Here is a 24,496-nt window from a genome sequence, read left to right on the forward strand (position 1 = left end):
CAGTATCCACATGCCAGTTAACACTGCACTGCTTCAGTATGTCGATGATCTGCTGATCACCGCCCGAAGCGAACCCGAATGTGAAAAAGCATCACTGACGGTTTTACATTTTCTAGCCGACAAGGGGCACAAGGTGTCCCCTTCGAAGCTGCAATTCTGTGCCCAGCAAGTTGTGTACCTAGGGCACTTGCTGTCCAAGGGGGGGGAGACAGCTCACACCTGACCGCATCCAGTTAATTGTAAACATGCCACCACCCAAGACACAAAAGGAGGTACGGGCCTTCATAGGCCTCACTTCGTACTGTAGGCAGTGGATTCCCCAATATGCATTTTTAGCAAAACCACTCATTCAGTTGACAACCCAGGAGGCAGCGACATCGACTGTCCTCCCTTGGACTTCAGAACATACACAAGCTTTTGAAGACTTAAAGAAAGCTTTATGCCAAGCACCTGTTTTAGCGACACCATGTTACAGTAAGCCTTTTACACTCTTTGTTACGGAACGTGAAGGTACTGCTTTGTCAGTACTCACTCAGGAACAAGCAGGATCACACAAGCCATGTGCTTACTTTTCTAGCACATTAGATCCCGTAGCTCAAGCTCTTCCTGCGTGCCTGAAATCAGTCGCAGCGACAGCTCTAGCGATCAGACAAAGCGATTCCATAGTATTAGGACATCAATTGACAGTACAAGTACCACATGCAGTAGAGGTTCTCTTGAACCGGACACAAACACAACACTTGACTATAGCACGACTGACAGGTTACGAACTAACATCGTTTCAGCCACACATAGAAATCAGACGTTGTAGTACATTAAATCCTGCCACACTTTTGCCATTAAGTGGAACAGACCCACTGGCACATGATTGTATTGAAGTCATTACTATTACGACAAAACCCAGACAAGACTTGACAGATGTCCCATTACCAGACCCAGACCTGACACTTTATGTGGATGGTTCATGTATGAGAACAAGTACAGGAGAGTTAGTGGCCGCTTATGCAGTCACGACAGACACCAAAGTCATTGAAACAAATTGTATTGACACATTATCAGCTCAAGCAGCAGAGCTTATTGCTCTGACACAAGCCTGTATTCAAGCCAAGAATAGAAAAGTTAACATATACACAGATTCACGTTATGCATTCGGAGTTGTACACGACTTCAGAGTCCTTTGGCGAGAGAGAGGTTATTTGACTTCTCACGGTGCCAACATTCAACACGGTCCCCTTATTCAAGCTCTGTTAGATGCAATACATCTACCTACTTCAATATCTATCATGAAGTGCAAAGCCCATACAAAAGTCACCGATATTATTTCCCAGGGTAACGACCTAGCAGACCGAACAGCTAAGCAAACAGCACAGAATAGGAATCACGCAACTGACTTGACAAAGACAATAGTTCCGACGCCGACACACTGCATGACAGTTAGGGATCCCGCCCTTGATGTGATTGACATACAGACACATGCTACACCAGAGGAAATAAAGAAATGGACTGAATTAGGAGGGATCCAAACAGATCAGGGATGGATGACGAAGGGAAAATCTATATGGTTTCTCCCCGACTCAATGGTTCAAGTTATCATTAACACAATACATAGTCCAGCACATTTAGGAGAGAAAGCTATGTTAGACAGTATTCAACACATTTGGTTCAACAAACACTTACGAGCTGCAGCCAAACAGAAAGTCCGAACTTGTATGATTTGTTGTCAGTTCAATCCAGGTAAAGGCGTACCTGTAGAGCAGGGTGGATTTCAACCTCCCGATCATCCTTTTGAAGTCCTCCAGATGGATTATATCCAGATGGAACGATATCGAGGATTCAAATATGTCCTCGTAGTTGTATGCGCTCTTTCCCGTTGGACAGAGGCATATCCCGTCTCAGATTACACTGCCCCGACTACTGCCAAGCAGTTAGTTCGTGAATTCTTCCCACGGTATGGTTTGCCCCGTATCGTGTACTCAGATAATGGCCAGCCGTTCTCATCCGAGCTAATGAAACACATTTCACTCTTGTTAGGCTATCAATGGAAATTCCACTGTGTCCGACATCCCGAGGCAGCAGGTCTCGTGGAACGTCATAATCAGACCCTGAAAATTCGACTTTCTAAAATCTGCAGAGAGAAAGGCGTCGACTGGATAGTAGCCTTACCAGTTGCACTCTTTTACATGAGAATGGTAGCACATTCTCGCACAGGGCTATCCCCGTACGAGGTGGTCTTCGGTAGGCCACCAAATATGTGGGGGACGCCTATACCTCGTAAAATAACTGATGTTGATTGTAATATGCTGACAGATTACCTTGCTTCCTTGATGTCTGCACTACAATCTTGCCGTTCACAGGTAGCTGCAGCCTTTCCCGACAACACCGAGGTGAAGCCCCATGAAGTGGTTCCTGGAGACCTGGTCTTCATAAGAAACTTCGACAGGAGGAGCCCGTTGGAGCCTCGCTGGCAAACGCCAAAGCTGGTACTTCTAACGACGAGGACAGCAGTGAAGGTCGAGGGTCGCAAGGGTTGGTTACACTCGAGCCATATCAAGAAATTTCATGGACTACCATCTGATTTGAACTCTCAGCCCTGCCCCCTTCCAGAGACTGATTCAAAACTCCCCCTGGTTGAAAAGACCGAATCTCAAAACTATAAACTGAAACTAAGGTCTAGTAAGTCAGACAATTCGATTGTTTAAGTCCTCTCCAAGGTGAATCGGTTGAATAAGTCTCTGACATGTATCCTCTAGACCGAATTAGAGAGAGAAATAGACAGAAACAGCTCAAGAAACATGCATACTGTAAATCACTTCATAGTCACTGTTGAATATGCTACTTACCAGTATGCATCTGTTCTTGGCATGTAGGGCTGCTGACATTCATATCTGTGCATAGATCGCCGCCTAGTGTTGGGTCCGGATGTTTGCACGTTGTTGTCCTGGAAGAGTCTTCGAAGTATCCTTGGATAGGTGACTCCTCCCCTGGACTACAGTGCGCATGGGCATCCTCTCCATCCTCAGATTGTTTTTCGCCATTGTGGCAGTGATGGAGTAGATACAGAAAGTGATGACCATGCTTGCAGTAATTCTGAGAGCTGCAGCTGCGACAGGCGCCGGGGAGGAGGGAGGGCGATATGAATGTCAGCAGCCCTACATGCCAAGAACAGATGCATACTGGTAAGTAGCATATTCAGTTCGAGGCATGTGGGCTGCTGAATTCATATCTGTGCATAGAATACATAGCAGTGCCCTCTATTAGCGGCGGCTACCCGTGCCAGCTGCAGCGGTCTGAAAAAGTGTCTTGAGAACAGCCTGTCCTACAGCTGCCTGCTGTTTTGACTGCACATCTACACAATAGTGTTTTGTAAATGTGTGTGTAGTGGACCATGTGGCTGCTCTGCATATATCATGCAGGGGAATATTTCCTAGGAAGGCCATGGAAGCCCCCAACTTACGTGTTGAGTGGGCTCGTGGTGGAATAGTTAATGTGCGTTTTGCCTTTTGATAACAGATTTGAATACACTTAACTATCCATCTGGCTATCCCTGCTTTGGAGATGGCGTTACCTTTGTGGTGTGGGGCAAAGGCAACGAACAGTTGTTTTGTCTTCCTGAATGGTTTAGTCCTGTCGATGTAGTACATGAGGGCCCTCCGTACATCTAGTGTATGTAGTGCCCTTTCTGCAACAGTTTGTGGGTTTTGGAAGAAAACGGGCAGTTCAATAGTCTGATTCATGTGGAACTGCGATATTACCTTGGGCATGAATCTGGGGTTGGTACGTAGTACGACCCTGTTGGCGTGAACCTGAATAAATGGCTCTTGAACGGTTAGTGCCTGGAGTTCACTAACTCTTCTGAGGGAAGTGATCGCTACTAGGAAGGCCACTTTCCAGGTAAGGAATTGAATCTCGCATGAGTGTAGAGGTTCAAAGGGTGGACCCATCAGGCGTGTGAGGACCAAGTTGAGGTTCCACATTGGAGCCGGTGGGTGACTAGGTGGAATGACTCGTTTGAGCCCTTCCAAGAATGCTTTGATGGCAGGTACTCTGAATAGAGAGAGGTGCTGCCTGGTTTGCAGATAGGCTGATATTGCGGTCAAATGGACACGTATAGAGGTGTACGCCAGATTGCATCGGTATAGGTGTAAGAGGTAACAGATGATGTTGTGGATGGATGCGTCCAGCGGGTTGATGTCATTATTACCGCAATAAATGACGAACCTTTTCCATTTGGCTGCATAGCAAGCCCTGGTAGTGGGTCTCCTGGCCTCCTTGATGATGTCCATACAGTCAGGTGGCAGGTTGAGATAGCCAAACTCTAGGACTTCAGGAGCCAGATCGCCAGGTTCAGCTGTTGCGGATCTGGGTGCTGAACCTCTCCATGGTTCTGCGTCAAATGCGCGGGTTTGATCCGCAGCCTTTGATGCGGCACCACGGAAAGTTCGAGGAAGGTGGTGTACCACGGCTGGCGTGCCCACGTGGGAGCAACTAGGACGAGTGTCAGGGAGTGTTGTCGCAGTTTGCGAGCTACCAGCGGTATCAACGGCGCTGGGGGAAAAGCGTACGCAAATCTGCCGGACCAGTTCATCCATATCGCATTGCCCTGCGACTGCGGATGTGGGAATCTGGCGGCGAAGCTTTGGCATTTTGCGTTTTCGCTTGTCGCGAATAGGTCTATCTCTGGATGACCCCACTGCTGGAAGTACGGTTGGAGTACTGATGGGTGTAACTCCCACTCGTGCATCTGGTGGCTGTGTCTGCTGAGCAGATCCGCCATCTGGTTGTCCTTGCCAGGGAGGTGTTCCGCCATGAGGAACATGTTCCTTTGAATGGCCCACTTCCACATGCTCTGAGCCAGATGAGACAACTGTGGAGAGTGTGTTCCTCCCTGCTTCTGTATGTAGTACATGGCAGTCATGTTGTCCGTCCGGATCAATACGACTTTGTTGCACAGATGTACTTTGAATGCCTTCATGGCCAGGAAGATTGCCATCAGTTCCAGAAGGTTGATGTGCATCTTCTTTTGTTGTGTAGTCCATAGTCCCTGCACTGTGTAGTGGAGTACATGAGCTCCCCATCCCTGGAGAGACGCGTCCGCTGTCAGTACTATTTGTGTAACAGGCTCTTGGAACGGTCGGCCCTTGCAAAGGTTTTGTGGATTCCACCAATGCAGAGAGTTGTATGCCCGACCGCTCACCAACACTAGGTCTTTCAACTGTCCTTGAGCCTGATTCCACTGACGTGCTAGGCACTCCTGAAGTGGGCGCATATGTAACCTCGCGTGCGGGACTATGAAGATGCAGGAGGCCATCATGCCTATCAACTGCATAAACACTCGCGCTGGAAGCGAGTGATTGGGTTTGAACTTGGAGATCAGCAGTTGTATGCTGTTGATCCTCACTAAATTTGCCTGAGCTGTGGCCGCCAGAGTGTCTATAGTCGCACCTAGGTACTGTTGTACGTGTGCGGGCTGGAGATGGGACTTTGGGTAATTTAGTGAGAATCCCAGACTGTGAAGAAGGTGAATGGTGCGGGACATGTGGCTTGCACATTGCTGGGCTGACTTCGCTTGAACGAGCCAGTCGTCTAGGTAGGGGTAGACGTGTATATGCTGCCTCCGTAAATGTGCTGCCACCGTAGCTAGGCACTTCGTGAAAACCCTGGGCGCTGTTGTCACGCCGAAGGGAAGGACTTTGAACTGATAGTGCTGCCCCTGAACAGTGAACCTGAGGTATTTTTTGTGTGAGGGGTGGATGGGTATGTGAAAGTACGCATCCTTGAGGTCCAGTGAGGCTAGGAAGTCTCCCTGCTTGAGAAGCGGAAGGACTTGCTGTAGGGTGAGCATGTGAAAGTGCTCTGAAAGAATGTACTGGTTCAGGGGTCTCAGGTCTAATATAGGCCTGAGCCACCCGTCCTTCTTTGGAATTAAAAAGTAGAGGGAGTAAACCCCCGTACCCTGCTCGTGGATGGGTACGACCTCTATAGCGCCTTTTAGAAGCATACTTTGCACCTCTTGCTGTAAGAGCGTTAAGTGCTCTGAGGACATAGGACGGTTTCTTGGTGGTATTGTGGGTGGAGTGGAGGTTAACTCCAGACAGTAACCGTATTTTACAATATCTTTGACCCACCTGTCCGTGGTGATGGAGTTCCACGTGGACAGGAACCTTTGTAGTCTTCCCCCGACAGGTGTTATGTGGTCGGGAGGAAGGGAGAGGGCGTCACTGCTTGTTCTTGGGGGAGGACCTGGTGTTGCCGTAGCCACGTCCTCTGCCCTTTGTACTGGAGCCACGATATCCACCTCGGGTGTTTTTATCGTAGGTGGTCTGTGTATTGCCTTTGTTATACGTTTGTTGTGACCCCTGTCCTCTACCTGCCCCCTTGTTTCCGGGGCGACGAAAGGAGCCGCTCCGAAAGGACTGAGTTTGGAGGGCGCCCATGGACTTTGCAGTGTCCGTGTCCTTTTTTATCTTTTCGAGGGTGGTGTCAACCTCTGGGCCGAATAAATAGTCGGGGTTGACGGGCTGGTTCAGTATGTTGTTTTGTACCTCAGGCTTGAATCCTGAGATTCGTAGCCAGGCATGTCGTCGCAGCATGACGCTTGTGTTTATGGCCCTGGCAGCCGTGTCTGCAGCATCTAGTGCACATTTGATGGAAGCATTTGTGAGTAGCTGTCCCTCTCTGATAAGAATGTCTGCACCTTCTTTGAACTGGTCAGGGAGATGTTGGAGTAGTTGCTCCAAGGTGTCATAGTGCGCTCTATCGTAGCGAGCGAGAAGCGCTTGAGTGTTGGCTATGCGCCATATGTTGGCAGCCTGGGCGGCAACTCGCTTGCCGGAGGTCTCTAGCACCTTGGACTCTTTGTCCGGGGGAGGGGCGTCACCTGTCGTTTGCGAGTGTGCCCTCTTGCGAGCATTCGCTACGACGATGGAGTCGAGTGGTAATTGTCCTTTGATGTAAGTAGGATCCCCAGGTGCTGATCTGTATTTTTTATCAATCCTGGGGTTTATCACTCGTGCCCTGGTGGGTTCCTTGAAAATGTCCTTAGCTGGTTTGAGGACCCCCTTCAGCATTGGCAGAGTTTTTACATGTCTTTCTGAGGATGCAAAAGTGTCCATTAGAAAGTCATCCTCGATGGTATCTGAGTGAAGCTGTACCCCATGGTTATTTGCAGCACGTTCAATAAGAGCGTTGAACGCCGCAGTATCCTCCGTGGGAGATGTTTTTGCCCCATAGAGTTGTGGGTCCTGTGTATCGAGAGGTGCACTGGGGTCTGCAGGGTCGCCCCAAGTTTGATCAGGGTCCTGCTGGTCATCAGGGTCTGTGTCTACATGGTAGGGTGCTTGGTCATCCATGTAGTCCTCCAATGCATCCGTGTCGGAGCGTGTGGGGGAGAACCGGTGTGGATCCTGGTAGGAGGAATGGAACGGTTCATAAAGGAGAGGTTCTGATTCCACAGGCAGCTTCCTTTTTAGTGGGATCCTGAAAGGGTCCAATGGCGGTTCCGAAGTTATTCTTCGGTCGTGGAGAATCATCCTGCCAGTGTCGGCGTCGATGACACGTGACGGAGACGTCTCGTCCGGTGGAACCGGAGTCTGGGTAACCCGTGTCCTGAGTTGGAACATCTTCGGGATTGTTGACGGAGGCAAGCCGAAGGTAATGTTGGCTGGCCCCGTAGAGGTTGCTGGAGCTCCGATCGGGACGGAACCCGACAGGTCTTTGAGGGCCGCCGTGGTTTTGTTGCTTTGCGTCGCAGCAGGCCGCACTTGGGGCGTCTTTGAGGCTTTGGCACCGGGCAGGTTCGTAGAGCCGGGCGTGGATTTTTTCGGTGCCGGCGGGTCCTCGAGTCGAGGTGTGGAGATCACCGTCGACGTCCTCGATACGTGAGGCTTCGGCGTCGTCGAGGGAGCAACGCGAGGCGAAGCAGGCGGTATTGCCCTCGGTGTAGTTGGCGTCGGTAGCCGAGTAGGTTTCTCGGTGCCGATGGCCTTTTTCCGTTTGTCGACTCCGATGTCGCCCGATTCCAGTTCGGCACCGAAGTCCCTCTTAGTGCGGTCGGTGCCGACGCGTTGCGCTGGCGTCGAAGGCGTGGAAGGCCTCGATCCGACCAGCGCCACTTTCAGTTTCGGTTTCGTATGAACCGGAGCAGCTTTCGGTTTCGGTTTTGTGGTAGGGAAACCAGCTGGCTTATGCAGCAATGGCTGCCGCTGAACGTCCGAGGCCGGGCCCGAGGGCGGGGCCGAAGAACTACGGGATGGGTCTCGGGTAAGGCCCGAAGGCGATCCCTCGACCGGAGCCAAAGGCTGTGGCGCTGGTGTTTCTTCGGTTTGAACAGGTAGGCCTTGTTCATCATTGGAGCTACTCTCTTCGGCCCCTAAGGCCTCCTCGTCGTCTCCTACCTCGGTGTCGTCTTCACCTCTGTGGAAGAGTGACTCGTCGCCCTCGTCCGATCCGGGGTCGTGTTCGGAAACGGGACTGGAGGGTATGACTTCTAATTCTTCGACGTCGGCCTCGTCGAAGATGTCTGTTGGGGCCGGTGCCGCGTGCCGCGCCTCGAGTCTCGCCGCTCTTCGGTTCCTTAGAGTCTTCTTGGAACGGAACCAGGCACAGGCCATGCATGTCGATTCGTCGTGGTCCGGCGAAAGGCATTTGTTGCACACCGGATGGACGTCGATGTGTGGGTACTTCGCAGTGCATACCGGACACCTTTTGAATGGCGTCCTGGATTCCATCGTCGAAGTAGTCGATGGACAGGTAAATGCGAAAGAAGTCGGTGCTGAAAGTTAGTAAACTAACAAAATTCTATCGAAACCCGATCGATAAACAGTACCGACGCGAACTAAAGGCCTTTTGGCCTCGACCAAATATTTTCCTAACTTGAGCTAAGATAGCACATCCGAACCCAATGGCGGAAAAAAACAATCTGAGGATGGAGAGGATGCCCATGCGCACTGTAGTCCAGGGGAGGAGTCACCTATCCAAGGATACTTCGAAGACTCTTCCAGGACAACAACGTGCAAACATCCGGACCCAACACTAGGCGGCGATCTATGCACAGATATGAATTCAGCAGCCCACATGCCTCGAACATAGTGACATTGTTGATTATGTTTTTTCTAAGTCTTTTTATTATTGCTGCAAGTATACTGTTGCACATGTACTATCCTATTTTCAAGCGTGCTTATTCTGTTTACAATGTTACTGCCGAACATTCTTTTAGTGAATTACCTCCACATGAGTTGTCCTATAGATTTGCGCTGCGCAACAACACATTCATTAGTATGTTACATCATTCCCATCAGACCAGCAATGCTACAAATTGTTGGATATGTGGCCGACTTCCTCCCTATCAGAAATACAAAGGAGTTCTGCCTCTCTTTCCGTACCCGTTCACACACAATGGTTCCTGTGGAGCATGGTTTAGTTTGATTAACTCTTTAGATTCAAACACTGTAGTTTACCAGAGCAACTGGGTATGGGGAAACCTGAACTTAGTTTTGCTTAAAGCCTGTTACCCTAACAAGGAGGGACTTCCCAAAAGAACAGGAACTGACCTAGAAAATGAAGTATATGGATTAGGTAATTTTACACTTAACCTCATGATTCCGAATGTTGAATCTGAAGCTGCACTAGTCTTGCCTGCTATGTCCGTATTACCAGTCAAAGGTGAATTGTGTGTAAGAAAGAATGGTTCAGTACACCTGGGTCATAGTAAATGTACTACTGTGATCGAATTCAGTGATAAAGGCAAGTCTACATTTAGAGCTTCCCGTCATTCCTACTTCATATGTGGTCATACCGCATATATACGCCTACCTCTAGATTGGGATGGTACCTGTTACATTGCATTCCTCCTGCCACCTGTTTTCCTAGCCCCACCTGATTATCATAGAAATACCAATCTAGTACACCATAGACCCCAGAGAGATATCCCGATTATTGACTACACTGAAACAGCATGGGAACAATATACAGACTTCAATAAAGGTCTCTTTCCTTACATAGGTGTTGTCTCAAACAGTAAACTGATACGTAGATTAACCAGAACCCTTGAAGCAGTAGTGAATGAAACTACCTCTGCCCTAGGCAACTTAACAGAGGAGCAGTCTGCGATGCGGATTGTTGTTCTCCAAAATCGTCTTGTCCTTGACGTCATCCTAGCCGATAGGGGCGGAGCCTGTAGGGTCATCGGATCAAGTTGCTGTGTTTTCATCCCAGAAAACGCGCCATCCGTATATAAAGCCATAACTCGTCTTCACAAAATTGCAAACCAGATACATCAGAATCCAGGCACCTGGACATGGTCCGGTTGGTTCTGGAGCGTGTTGTCAGCCTGGGGATGGAAAGTCCTATCCTTCCTAGGTATTGGCCTTCTCATAGTATTCAGTTGTTGCCTGTGTCTACTATGTGGACCAGCGATTTGCGGCCTGTGTGCCACATCGTGTATTCCACGTTCAAGTTTTCATTCAAAATCCCGGAAGAAGAAGAAGAGCAAATGATGTTACATGAACAGATTGATGGATTCCTGAAGATCGATATTTCATGAAGGGTCCGTAGGGGACAAGGAGGGAATGAGGAAATATGAATTTTTATGATCAATTGTGTCCCCTATCTAGACCCCAACGGCTCCATGTACATGCTACAAGTACATGTATGTTCCCTCCATTTCAAGCTATGAAGACGCAAATACAATTGTGTCCAACGTTAATATGTCCTCTTTCAGATCTGCCATGAATGGGTCAGATATTCTGTTCCTAAGTATGCCTTGCCACCGTCTTTATATGGTATACTTTTCACGTTTTCCAGCTCTGGCAAGGTAGGCCCTGAATTCTGCCATCGAGCCTTTTCCTGCCTTCTGCCTCTGAATGCTCCAGCCTGGACCTGTATCTGTATCCATGAACTTTGTCTTACTTCCTGCGCGGCTAACGGTGCCCGGCCCGGCCTGTTGCCTGCCAAAACTGTATTCAGCCTTCAAGTTATCTGCTCCGCTCCTCGAGAAATGCATTCCTGTCTAGTGGCTTAGGTAAACATCCCTCCAGCTGCAGAGCAAAGGGCCCGGCCTTACTGTCTCCGTGCAAGTAATTCATGACTTTCGTTACTATGTTAGGCCCATGCCCCCTCGCATCTCATGTAGACACCTAGACGCTTGTACACGCACTAGCAGTCAGTATAGAATAGGCTCTGTCCGAAAAGACCTTTCCTTCTAGATAATATAGTTCCTTAAACACAAGATATTAGATACGATTTGGGATTAGGTTGTCCTGACATCCCAGACTTCTGTCTCCTCATGTAGGGCTAAATGTCAAGTTCCCTTCACCCTCTAGTTGCACGTCAATCACACGTCATGCGGCTGCGCGCGCATCTCTGCCATGTATTTTTGCTGACTTTGCAGGATTCTCTTATGGATCCACCCACTTGTGTCATCATCATAATGACGTTTCTAGTATACGCCTTTATGCACGCCTATTGTAACGCCTTTTCATTACGTATGTGTATTCTTATCTCTCTTGTCAACTGTAACGCCTTCTGCATATGTCTTTACTGTAATGCATTTTTCTATAAATATGATAACCTGTCAATAATGTATTGCTGATCCCTTCCTGAACCTTCGTGGTGACGGAACTCGATTGCCTGGTTCGAACCATCATTCCTTTGTAAGGAATAAATTCCCTTTTATAACCTCAAATACCACGGATTCTGCCTCTTATTTTTACTGAGTTATTCTTATTGAATTTTACCGCATAAATTAAGTCTAGGTAATTTAAATTTACCACAACAGCCCAAGATCCAGACAATTCTGAACTGGGAAGCTCCAACAAGCCAGATCCAAGTCAGGGCATTCCTTGGCTTGACTGGGTAGTACAGGAGGTTTGTGAAGTGCTATGTCACCATTGTGGCACCCCTCACAGAACTTTCCCTCAAGAAAATGCCAAAGAAGATAAAAGTGACAGTGAGCTGTCGAAAGGCTTTTGACACCTTGAAAGAAGCAATGTGCTCAGCACCCATTCTTAAAGCTCCCAACTATTCAAAGCAGTTCATACTGATGCCTCTGAACATGGGTTTGGAGCGGTCCTTTCCCAGACAAATGATGATGACCATGACTACTCTGTTCCTTTCATTAGCAGGAGGTTACTCCCCAGAAAGCAGAATTGGAGTGGAAAGAGAGGAAAGCCTTTGCTGTAGTTTAGTCCCTGAAGAAGCTGAGACCATACCTCTTTGGTACTCACTGCCTTGTCCAAACCGACCACAGGCCTCTCAGATGGCTGATGCAGATGAAAGGTGAAAGCCCCTAACTGTTGACGTGGTCCATCTCCCTTACAAGTTAGTCGAGTACAGACCTGGGACTGACCATGCCAATGCAGATGGCCTTTCCAGGTTTTTTCCATGTAGATGAAGACTCTCTTAGGAAAGGTTAGTCTCATTCTCTTTCGTTGGGGGGAGATGGGGTTCAGGAGTTAGGAAGGAGTCCCTTTTTGACATGGTCACCCCAACTTTTTGTCTTATTTCTGATGCAATTTTGACTGGAGTGCACTGGGTTCCCGCTATACAGGTCCCCAATGCCAGATCTCTTATGCTAAAACTATACCATTGTTCCCACAATACCTTTAGCACCCCCTGTAAGTCCCTAGTAAATGGTACGACAGGTACCTAGGAGAAGGACACTAGGAAGGGATCCCTGCGGGCTGCAGCATGTATTGTATCACCCTAAGGGACCCCTCAGCATCAACATGCAAACTGCCATTGCAGGCTGTGTGGCATGGTGCAGAGAAAAGTGAAAACATAACATAGCACACCTCCTGTGTGCCGTGCCTGTAGACACTGCATGCAGAATAGGCAAGCCACTCCTACAGCAGGCCTGGCAGCCCTAAGGCAGGGTGCTCTATACTACATGTGTGGGCATCGCTGCTTGAGCAGATATGCCCCTGTGATGTCTAAGTCCATTCTTAAGATATTACATGTGAACAGGGGGCCATTTTGAGACCATGTCCAAGACACTGATGTGTAAGAGTTCCCCAGCTACATGATGGATTCATTGAAAATTGTATTAATAAACCCACACTGATTTATGCACCCAGAGGTCACCTTACAGGTGCCCCCTGAAAACCTACCGACTACTAGTGTACTGGCTGCCACCACAAACAGGTGTTTGACCACTGCAGGGGAGAGCCCACACTCTCTGAGGGCAGAAACAATGCCTGTTCTGGCCAGAGGTGTTGTCACCTCCTCCAAGCAGGATGACTAAGTGATCAACATATCAAGACAGGAGGCTTCAAAGGCCTCGGCCAGCTTTGATATGAAACCCAAGGCTTCCCCACACAGGGGAAGTGCCACCCCCTGCCAGGGTCCATTTGGCACTAGGACCGGCATGAAAATTAGCTAGACAAGAGACGTGTTCCTCCCTCAGGCTAGTTCTAGCCATAAGGTGGACTACCTGATGTGAATATGAATTTTAGAATTCCACCATCTTAGTTTTGGCGGAATTAGGCTCTCTAGGTCAGGGTTATGCCCACTTCCCACAGGAAGTGGTCATATAGAGGGTGTAGTCACCATAAAGGTAAGTAGCCCATGGGCTACTACCCGTCACTCTCCTTAATGTCCCTAAATTAAATATTTCTGTGGCACCCCTGACACAAGGAACTCAGATTCGACGGATCCAGAAGAAAAATCCAAAGACGAGCAGCGAGAAAAGTGAGAACTGAAGACTTGCAGTGGACTTTATGCACCAAACCCTTCCTGCCTGCACCAGTCTCAACAATCGTGCCCAGCGACTCGTCTTGCAGCTGAATATCTTCCAAGAACCCCAGGAGACGGACAGCCCTTCCTAAATTGCCAGCAATCTCCCTTGGAGTAGAGGACCTACTCCCTTGTAGTCCGCATGCACCAAAGAAGCAAAGTCTGGTTCACCGAGTTGCCGGTTCCCGGCCATCCCAACGCAGCGGCCCTTCAGGAAGGTGTACCTGTGCTTCTCAAGGTCAGAGCTGTCCAGCCTCAGAGTGAGAGGACACCAGAACTGACTGGAGCCGCAAGGGACTGTTGTGTATTCTTGTATAGAAAACATGTGTTGCAATAATAACTGGACGCCTCCTTGCAGAACCTTAATCTTAGTGTACCTAGATTGTGTGTAGGTGTAAAGCCAGGAATCCCCCCTGGACGCCCCCTGACGGAGATGTCAGACCTCTGTGTGGTGAAGTCTCAGCATGCAGGGACCCACAGAGTCAGCTGAAGTGCCTCAACTAATCTATTGGGATACTCATTATTTATAATAGAAAGCAGCCTTGCGATGTCTGTGTAGATTAGTGATGGTATGGATATACCATGTTGCCCCATGGATGAAGATAAGACGGCATTTGTACATAGTGCGTAAAGAGGCATAGTACATGATGTTCAAGGCATCGTGATAATATTGTGCAAAGCTGGATGTGTAAACAAAGTAGTTTCAGAGAAACAAATCCAATATTGTCGTACATGCAAATGTGTGCAAAAGTTCAAAACTTAAATGTTATTGTGAGGCAAATGTTCGAGATAAGCTTCTTCGGTACATGGGCCTAACCCGGGAATATAACTAGATTAATACTCGGGGTACCGCACCTCTTGCAGCAAACAGAGCCAGTGTGAGTCCAATACGGATTCCCACTGCACCAAGACCGAGCAGCCATCGAGGGACCCCAGCACCGCAGAGACCCACCTCCAGAGTGGCCCAGCTGTGGCCCAGCTGTCCTGATTTTGCAACCTCAGCTGACAAGACCAACAACTGCAAGGCCCTAGGACGTACAAAGCCCAGCTGACACTTCCACTCTGCAACCGAGCACCCCAGCCTGGGTACTGAAGAACCAGCTGTGCCCCCTTGTTCCCAGCACCCATGTGACCCAACCCCCCCATTTCAGAGTTTCCGGACTTGTCCCCATGTCCCCCTCTGCAGCTTGTTTCCAGGTAGCCCCCCCTTCTTTCCACTGGCATAGTGCGCACAGCTACCAACCCAACCCGCACTTCTGCACTCGGACACCCCAAATGAGGTAACAGGTAACTGCTGGTGGTACTTTGGACCATGGCCCCCTATTACCCTAGGTCCCAAAGGTGACGCACAGAAACAGACTGTAAATAACTGTATGAAACATATGCCTTTTCTCCCATAGGGAGCACTGCTCAGTAAAGACACATTGAAGTGAAGTGAAGTGTCTACTTTCCTGTAAAAATCAATATTTTAAAAAGTACTTACTTCATAACTAAGTTCTTGGTATCAAAATGTATATAAAAATATGACTTATTTTTCAAAATTAGCCCCGGATTTATTCTCGAGTGTGTGTCACATTTATTACCTCTGTGAGTACAACAAATGCTAAGCACTATCCTCTGATAAGCCTAACTTGCTCGCTCATACTACCAGAAAAGACAGCATTTAGTGTTATAATTTTTTCCTCTGTAAACCAATAAAGGATGGAATCTGTACACAGTGTACCTCGTATTAGTTCACTATATAAAGAGCCGGCTTTCAACGATGGCAAAACCTACTAGGAGAATGAGGCAAAGCCCAGAAGTGGGAGGTGCCATCTTCTCTCGAGCTCTTAAAGAGCAAGCATGTTACCGCCAGGATTTTTCAAATTAATGAACTTGCCTGACTGAAGGTACTGTGAGGAAAGAGTAAGAGAGAACCCTTAGATTATCTTTAGTCGGGCATGAAAGAGTCTCATTTATGGAATCCGGAAGCAGCATGATCTGACGGATTACAAATGGAACCAAGTCATCTTGTTAGCACTTCTGTTTTCCTGATTAGGAGGGTTGTATCAACATTTTTGAGCCGTTTCTTTAAAATAAAAGGTGTTAAATAAACCAAGTCACAGTCAATAAGTAAAAAACACGGATTCCAAAAATGAAAAAAGCACCACTACCAGGTGTGCTTCTGGAATGAAAAGACAATACATTTGATGGGTTTCGGGACGCGTGTGGCTTACAATTTTTTAAAGTCCTATTTTCACACTCAAGACAGAGGGACCAATATTCCAGATCACCCGATGGGAGGGGATAGTCGGCAAACTTGTAACTGCAGAAGAGCCAATCCTTGCAGAAGTGTCATTTTTATGCACAATTGACCAGCTGCTGAATATGGGACTACTCACCTTGAAAACCGAGGTGCTCCCAGTGGGCTCCAAAGCGGGGACAGTCAAATCTTGAACCCGTTAGCTTTTTGTACACTGTCTGCAGAACTCGCATGTGCACCTTCTGACTTGTGTCGAGAGCGCCTGCAAGGAGAAGCTTACGTTTAGCAGAAGTGTTGAACCCTTCAAAACCACTCAGGTTTCAGACTGCTTTGAACTCAAAGTGCTCTGCACAAAAGAAGGGCTAGAAAACATATGAAAAACTATTTCCTGCAATTTACATTTTACCAGCATTTGCTATAGTAGAACATTATATTTACACGCCTATGGTAGTTAAAGATACATACATCGCACACACATATCTATGTCAGCACTGATATGTCATACTGAGGAGTATCACCAAGCTCACAATGGCACTTCCCACTGTGCCAAGCCACACAGCTAACATCCCACCGAACAAAGGCCAGAAAAAACAGTATTTGGCTAATGTGGTACACAACAACAACTAAGGACATTAACACTTTAAAAGGCTTTTTTTTTTAATGGTTTATTTTTGTTTTACTAAAAAATAGAAAAGACTAATGACTAGATACACTTTGCAATACAAACATCATTCCCTTTGCAGAAACGTCATAAGCCGAGTAAGCAGTGATGTCAGGTCACAAATGGATCATCAGTTACAGGTCGGTAAAGACATCAGCACAGAGTAAGAAAAAACATTACAACCATATAAAACATGAGGGCCTCAGTAGCTGGCACTGTCCAGGAGACTGACCTTAATAGGACTGAATGAGGGTGGGAGTGGGACTTAACATTGGTGGAAGCACGAGTGTGCCGTAATACTGGGCGCCTCAGGTATGCGTCACTGCCGGCTGCTTGCGCACAGGGCATAAACGGAGAGAGAAGGAGTTGTGCCCGCAGGAGCACAGTGTGGTGTGCCCAAGTTGGAAGCAGGTGTTTATGGGACAGATTAATGAGGAACATGATTGTGAGCCTAGTCTACCATACTCAGTAAGTCTAAGACGTGGGCCGTGCCCACTCCGAATAGGATTTGTGACACACCCTCTACAGGGAGTAAGGTATTATCTCCAGGGGGGTGAGGTATTATCTCTAGGAAAGTCCTCAAATGTGGAGGTCAGCTCATCCCAGTCCAGTGATAGCAGAGGTTTCTGAAATCCTCTGGCTTCCTCGTGCCCTCGAACCGTACTTTGAGACTGAGCCCAGAAAAGAACTAAGCTGCACCATTCAGTCGCAGATAGAGGGGCACTGCCTTCCCGCGGCAGGAGATACACTATGCATCACCAGGGCCGAGTCGAAAAAAGCGATTCAGGGATTTATGGTTTTTTGTATTTGGAATGCTTTAATGTCCCTTGGGGACACACCTCCCAAATGTACAGGGTGACCTTGCCAGACAAGTGAAACAAATGTGCTTTTCCGCGGCCCAGACATGCATCAGTGCGGGGCATTCCTGAAACATATGATACAGAACTGCAAACACAGACCCACATCTCGGGCAGGAGATATCTGCTACCCCCAAAATGTATTTGTTGAGTTTTGCAGGGGATAAGTATGCTCTGTGTTAAATATAAAAACAAATGTGCCTGAATCTGGCATTCTTGGACCCAGTGGCAGGGGGGCTAATATATGGTCCCATTCCGCATCTCTGAACGCACCCTCCAGCTCTACCTTCCACTTCTCTCTCAATAGTGTCAAATGGAATTTCATGTGTGTAGTAAGGGCTTTTGTTATCCACTTGTGATGCCCGGATCCCATGGTATGTAGTGTTTGTAATACCTCGTGAGGTGATGGCATAGTTGCGTTACAAAATATGAGTCAGAGCACTAAGTCAGGAACTGACCCTGCGGGATCCCATATAATTCAGCAAGCTGCTCAAAGTTTCGCAGGAGGCTTTCTTGGAGGAGGTCCTCGGAGGACTCTATGCCAAAGGCATCTCACGGAGTCATGGCGCCGAGAGCCGCTGCTTGCTGAGAATGGAGCAGGCTCAATAGCAAAATGACAGGTGCGTAGTGCAGTGCCCACGCTATCAGGCGCCACATTCGCAATAGCACTGATAGGTCACCCTGATCAGTCGAGGAGAAAGACGAGCAGAGTGACTTCCCGGATCCTATGAAGGGACCAGGCTGCTGCATCGTCGTGGTGCCCTCTAAACAGCTGCACAGCCACTGGAGCTGGGAGGCAGGGAAGGAATGCTCACAGTTCGGTACTCCCAAACACACCGCCGTTGTGGGAAGGCGAAGAGTAGCCATTGCTACCTGGCCTCGAGCAGTATTCTAACCCATATCACCCAGAACAGTCTAGGGATCTTTAAAATCTGACAGTCCGGTACAGCGATGAGCTGACGAAATAATAAAGCCAGCGAAGAAGCCTGACCATCTCCAAGAGGGACCATCCCTGATAGGGGCAACGTCCTCCAAAAAGACACCTGGCTTCAAAAGGCTGACCCAGCTCATGTTAGTTTGCCGCCAAGCAAGTTTTGATCAGACTGCTAACTGTGAATGCCGAGCTAGCAGTAGTAGCTCTACTGCCAGGGCAACACAATGCCGCCCATGGCATGCATTCTCGCCAAGGCAGAATGGGGTCAGGAAGAGACAAGACTTCACCCAATTGATATGCAGGTCAGACACTATTCAGAAGATCTCATAGTCTCTTACCACATCTGCGTGTCCCCTCACAGCAGGTCTTAAGTGCAGCAGCATCTCACCTGCGTGCTATACCCTAGGTCACTTAATCCTTACTGGAAGCCGGGCACCTCCAGTGAATCATTATTGGAATCCAGGGACCACTACCAAGTCCTTACTGGAAGCCGGTGACCCCAGCCTAGGCATTTACGATGGTTTTAACCGCAAAACAATACACAAAAGTACAGAAACAGGCATTCACACAAATGATGAAATATTTTATATAATTTACAAACAAAAATGAAGAAAAAAAATCTAGTTTAATTTTAATGGGAAGGTTGGAGCTTTTCTTTTCTGTCGGTGCTATATTCGTTTGATTTTTTCTTCTTTATTTATACACACTATCAATCTGTTAATTCTATTTGATTTTTTAAGCAGTTGCTGACCACTAGAGTAGACTTCATGGGTCTCCAGCGCACAGCTTAAGAACCACTGCCCTACGGGGATGCCCCATGGCTCTTAACCGCATCATAGATGGATGGAGAGTGACTCTACCACCAGTGCAAATAGTAGTTGTACTTTATAAAGAGGCAAATAATATGCAGGTAAGTTGATATCTACACCTGGAAGAAAGACCCAGAGCAAAGATAACAAAACCACCACAGAATGGTTTCTCAATTTTAAACGGTCTGAAACCAATTTTTCATAACAACCAGAATTCTAAAAAATGGTGAGAACCTCTGACAAACTTTTATTACTAAATTGGTTTACAGTGGGGCCAGACCTTCTACGGGTCTTTCAGTTGGGTGGCAGAGTAGGGGCCAGTTCTGCTGCTGGGGACCTGCCAGCCATGTTCCTACGTGTAATGCCTCTAAATAAACGATGCGGAAACAAATGGCTCTGGCTACGACTGATAACAGTCGAACTGTACACATCAGGCTACTTACTGCAGCCCTCTCCTGAGGCCCATGGGGTCCAACACCTACACGTTTTAGAAACCCAACCAAAGAGCAACCTATGTCTGTCCTGCAATTGAACGATCCAAGAAGGATATTCTCAGAGAAATCAAAGATACAGAAAAGAGACAGTGAGCCAGCACTATAGTGAAGACCTGGACCACGATCCTTGAGCTCAGTGAAGGCCTGCCACCTTGAACAGAGACTCACACTGGGCAATAGTAAGAGCCAAATCCCGCTCTTCCTGTAGATCACGATACAGACGCGGGGGTCCAAATAGGAAGTGGGAGATGGCCGACAGCCCCGTCCTGCGCACAGTTGGCTGTATGTTTTTCTGTAAAGAGAGAGGGATGATATACGATCAATGAAACAAAAGAGAACACTATAAATCATAAATTTCAGCTTATTAAATACCAGCTATCTGTCATCATGTCAACTGACTATTGGAACCAGAAACTACAAATATAGATCAAGACTAAGAAAATATGACCTCCTCCTCAGCAGTTTCAGCTGGTTTGCAGTTACAATGCCTTTTTTATTCTGTAAATAACCAGGCTAAACGCATATTATTACCAGAGACGGCTTGAGAATTATTTTGTGCCCCAAAATCACAATACGTCACCAAATGGAACACCTACCCGGCACTCAGAGAGATCAGCAGTCTGAAAGTATTGAAGTGCCTCATTAAAAGAGATAAGTGGCGCAGGTCCCACAAGATCATCCAGGGTACCTAGGAGGATAAAATGTGAAAACAAAAAGTTACTTAACTAGATAAATCTTCGAAAAGGATTACTTGGCCAAGAAAAACTGCAATTACCAGGCTTCAATCTGGAGCATGTTTTCAAAACCACTTACATATTTTTAATTGATTAATGATCAATCCAACTAAAGATAAAAACATTAATTTAAAGTCCTTAGAAGAAAGGTTTTTCCTTGTTTTATTTCGAAGCAGGTGGGTCCCAAATTTCTGAGCACCTGCCTGGACCTCTCAGTTAATTTATCAGCCTACATACAACCCTTGGCTGCCACATTAGGGTCGGAAGTGTACGTATGAATTTTAGGAAGACAGTCTTGTTGGAGAACTGGTGACACATTTGTCTTCTCCAGCAAATAATTCTCTCGTCTTTCAAACTACACAGCAGTACCCTCAGGAATGTAGGGGGAAATATGAGCAGAGATTACATTAAAAAAAAAAAGATTTGGAGAAGTTTAAGAAAGTTTTGTGCCATACTGCTTAAATTTAACTAAAGATGGATTACACTACTCGTTCTTGGCCATTCCACTGGTAACCACTGCAGCTAGTTAGTAATCCCCACATTATTCTTTCCAAAATATATTATGATTTTCTAGTGCCCATTACGTCAACTAGTATGTACGATTTAGAGTCTGATGTTCTTTAAAGAAACAAGATGGTTTTAAGGACACAACTCTGCTTTCTCCCCAACATTGTACTGAATTCATCGTCATCAAATAATAAATTTCCCAGTGCACATTTTTAAAACTATTGCCTAGGTTGAAAACATCTCGCACATGATAGGAGCCAAAAGTGCAACCAAGGGGACAAATCAAAATACTTTACGTTTTCCAGACATCTCCCACTCTTTAGTGCCCCAAAAAACAAAGGGCTCGCAGTTTCCAAATTGGTCGTCTCAAAATAGATTGTGCCTTGGGTTATGCTGTCAGATATTCAATGACTTTACAAACACACAATTAAAATTACTGGATATAGAAAATACCTGTGGTAGGAAATATAAGATGTCAGCAAGGAAGTTAATTGACCCTTTAAAAAACACCATTTACTAGAATGATGTACAAACGTGTGTGCCACAAATCAAGTAGAAACACTCCTCAAGGTTGTTAATACCGCACTGATAAAAGAACCGGTGTGAAAGCACATTTATTTGTTGAGGGATTTTGAAAAGTGCTGCATACTACTTTTTGCTGTCTACAGGAATGTCCTGCATCAACATATCAAAATCATGTCACAGAGATCTTAGTTCTGGTACCTAGGATGAGACGAGATGGCATTTTCCATTTTTCCTTTGGCAGAGAGATACATGTGATCGAAGCTACATTACTTCAAAAGAAATTCAGCTATTTCTGGGAGCAGCTACAATTGATGATCTTCTCTGAGTTTAATTCTTAAGAAGGGGGTCTTTAATTTTGTGCTTTTGGAAGGCACAGTATCTCGGGGAGCATACTATAAGGCAGTTCCATACATTTCAAACTCGTTTGTGTGGTTCAATGATCTCAGTCCCTATATATATATATAAAACGTGCAGACTGTATTGGCCCTCTGTGTTAGTTTTGCTTGCCACCCAATACCAAGTAGATGCCTGGAGAGCCTTGAGAATTTTGATTTGGCAAAGACTCCTAATGCAACCACAATCTCGAGTCAACAGATCTCGCATGTGGGCACTCCAAGGTTGGGGAATTTAACATTTCAGCCACAACTTGATTGAGTCAGCTCTTCCCTGTGAGATAAGCATCTTCTTATTTGACCCGGATGTCTTTTTCCATCTGAAAACAATGGAATTTGAAGATACGAACAGAACACAAGTTATAAATAAGATGGAAGAGAACTTCTCTATGCTCACAAAACAGCACACCTCTAAGTCAATTTCTGTAATGAATAGCTTCTGTCCAGCGATTAAAAGTTTCACAATTTCTCAATTGTCAAGTCCATGCAAGTGGGGAGTAAAAATCTGGTTTGCCGGATCAATCGGGTTTTATGCCACATAGGAGCACGAGGCTCAACTTACGACGTTTAGATGGTGTCATGGATATGACTCTAAGTCAGCCCGACGTTCCTGCCGCTCTCCTTTCGTTAGACACAAGGATGGCTTTCGACAGCATCGAGTGGCCTTATCTCTTCGCTGTCCTGGAGAAGGTGGGCATTGGCCCGCAGCTGCAACGGTGGATCCGGTTGTTATACAATGGCCCGATGGCCCGTGTTAGGGTCAACGGGGTCCTCTCATGATCATTTGCACTGCATAGGGGGACGCGCCAGGGGTGTCCGCTGTCCTCCGTCCTGGAGCCCTTGGCGGCATGGCTCAGGAGGGACACGGTGGTGAGGGGAATTGATCGGGGGTGGGAGGGTCTGGGAAGAGCACATCTCGTTGTATGCGGACGATATCCTTTTATACGAGTATCGGTCTCGTCAAACGTTTCATCGACTTATTCATATAATAAGGTCTTTTGGCATCTATTCTGGATACCGCATTCATTGGGACAAGTCCCTGTTTTTTTTCGCTAGCTGAGACCCGCCGGTCTTAACGTTGGCATCCTCCGAGATGGTGTTGCAGGACAAATTTAAGTACTTGGGCATATGGATAACCAAGTCTGAGGCGGAGTTTACACGATTTAATCTGCAGGTTCAACTCTCTTGGTTGGGGGAGGATGCGATGCATTGGCAGGGGCACCCATCTCTTTTATGGGGTGGGCAGTTCTCTTCAAGATGATGGCCCTTCCACGCTACTGTACGCTATCCAAATCACGCCCCATCGCATTCAAGACTCCTTCTTTCGGACAATTGACTGCAAACTACGCCAGTTGCTGCGGGGGGAGGGGCAGCCCCAGGATTGCACTAAAGAAACTGCAGAAAGGGATGTAAAAGGAGGGGCTGGCAGTCCCAGACCTTAAGAAATATTATTGGGCTGCCCATCTCATAAATGTGAATGGGTGGGTCTTCTCCCCACTGGACGAGCCGCCCTACAGGGTGGACAGATTGGTCTTGGGTAATCGCAGCAACTTGGGGGAGTTGTCCCGTAGGGGTTCCATACATCTGCCACTACACACTAGAACTGTCACAGATATCTGGCATGCAGCCACTAAAATGACGGGGTGGGAGGGGAAGCTCACGGAACAGACCCCACTCGGGTAAGGGGACTTCCTGAGGGAGGTGCACAGACGGCAGGGCTTTCGAAAATGGAACCTTATAGATATCGACTTGCTTGGGGACGTCTGGAAAGGTGGCAAAATGGTGACATTCGATAGTTTGAGGAAGGGCTTTCAAATGGGGTAGGTGAATTTCTCCGATATAGACAGTTACGGTTGGCACTTCATTCCCAATTGGCAGAAGGAAGCGTGCTCCCAGAATATTCACCCTTAGAGGATAGGCTCCTCTTGGATCCCATGATTTAGAAGGCGGTGTCACTTACGTACAAGAAATTGGTAAACAATACTCCGGACTGCCTGGGTCCCCTGCAGGAGGCCTGGGAATCGGACGTGGGCCTGTTGGAGGAGGATGATGATTGGTCGGAGGCACTGCAGTGTCCCCGGGAAATTGCTATTAAGGCGCGCTTTCGACTGATCCAGCTCCGCATCCTCCATAGATCCTATGCCTTGAGAATGGTGCAGGCCCAGATTAAAGGAGACGGCTCCGATCTATGTGCCAGGGCATGTGGTGAGAGGGGATCGTTTTTTCATATTTTGTGGTCGTGCCCCAGGATTCAGAAGTATTGGGAGGGGTGTCACCCATGTGATGGAGGCTGTGGTTGGGGCACAAGTTCCGTTGGGACCTAGGTAGCATATTCTCGGCGTCACGGGGGAGACCACGTGGCCTAAGTGGGCAAAGTTATGATTAGCCTTGGCAGGAGGGGTCATGAAAAGAACATTGCACGCGCATGGGGGGCCATGGAACCTCCAACTGTGGCTGCTTGGATCGTTGAATTGGACTGGTGTCACGGGGCGGAGCAGGTGGTGTACCAAAGTTGCGGATGTGCCCGCAAATGGGAGAAGATATGGGGGCCGTGGTCATTATTCAGGGGTCTGTGATGGGTCCCATGTTGGGTTCTGTTTGGGTCTTCTGGGA

General features: G+C 47.5%; 1 protein-coding gene across 4 annotated transcripts in view; it reads right to left on the bottom strand.

Moving 5' to 3' along the window:
- The window catches only part of ELMOD3 (ELMO domain containing 3), a 184,289-nt gene that overhangs the window by 48,707 nt on the left and 111,086 nt on the right, over nt 1-24,496 (bottom strand). For all 4 annotated transcript variants that reach the window (XM_085636131.1, XM_085636129.1, XM_085636130.1 and 1 more), the window contains 3 exons: nt 20,322-20,413; nt 19,894-20,017; nt 16,110-16,232 (listed from right to left, as the gene is read on the bottom strand). In XM_085636131.1, the coding sequence (XP_085492257.1) occupies nt 16,110-16,232; nt 19,894-20,017; nt 20,322-20,413 (339 nt within the window). The remainder of the gene's footprint in view (nt 1-16,109; nt 16,233-19,893; nt 20,018-20,321; nt 20,414-24,496) is intronic.

This window comes from Triturus cristatus, chromosome 11, assembly GCF_964204655.1.
Source record: "Triturus cristatus chromosome 11, aTriCri1.1, whole genome shotgun sequence".
Classification (NCBI taxonomy): Eukaryota; Metazoa; Chordata; class Amphibia; order Caudata; family Salamandridae; genus Triturus; species Triturus cristatus.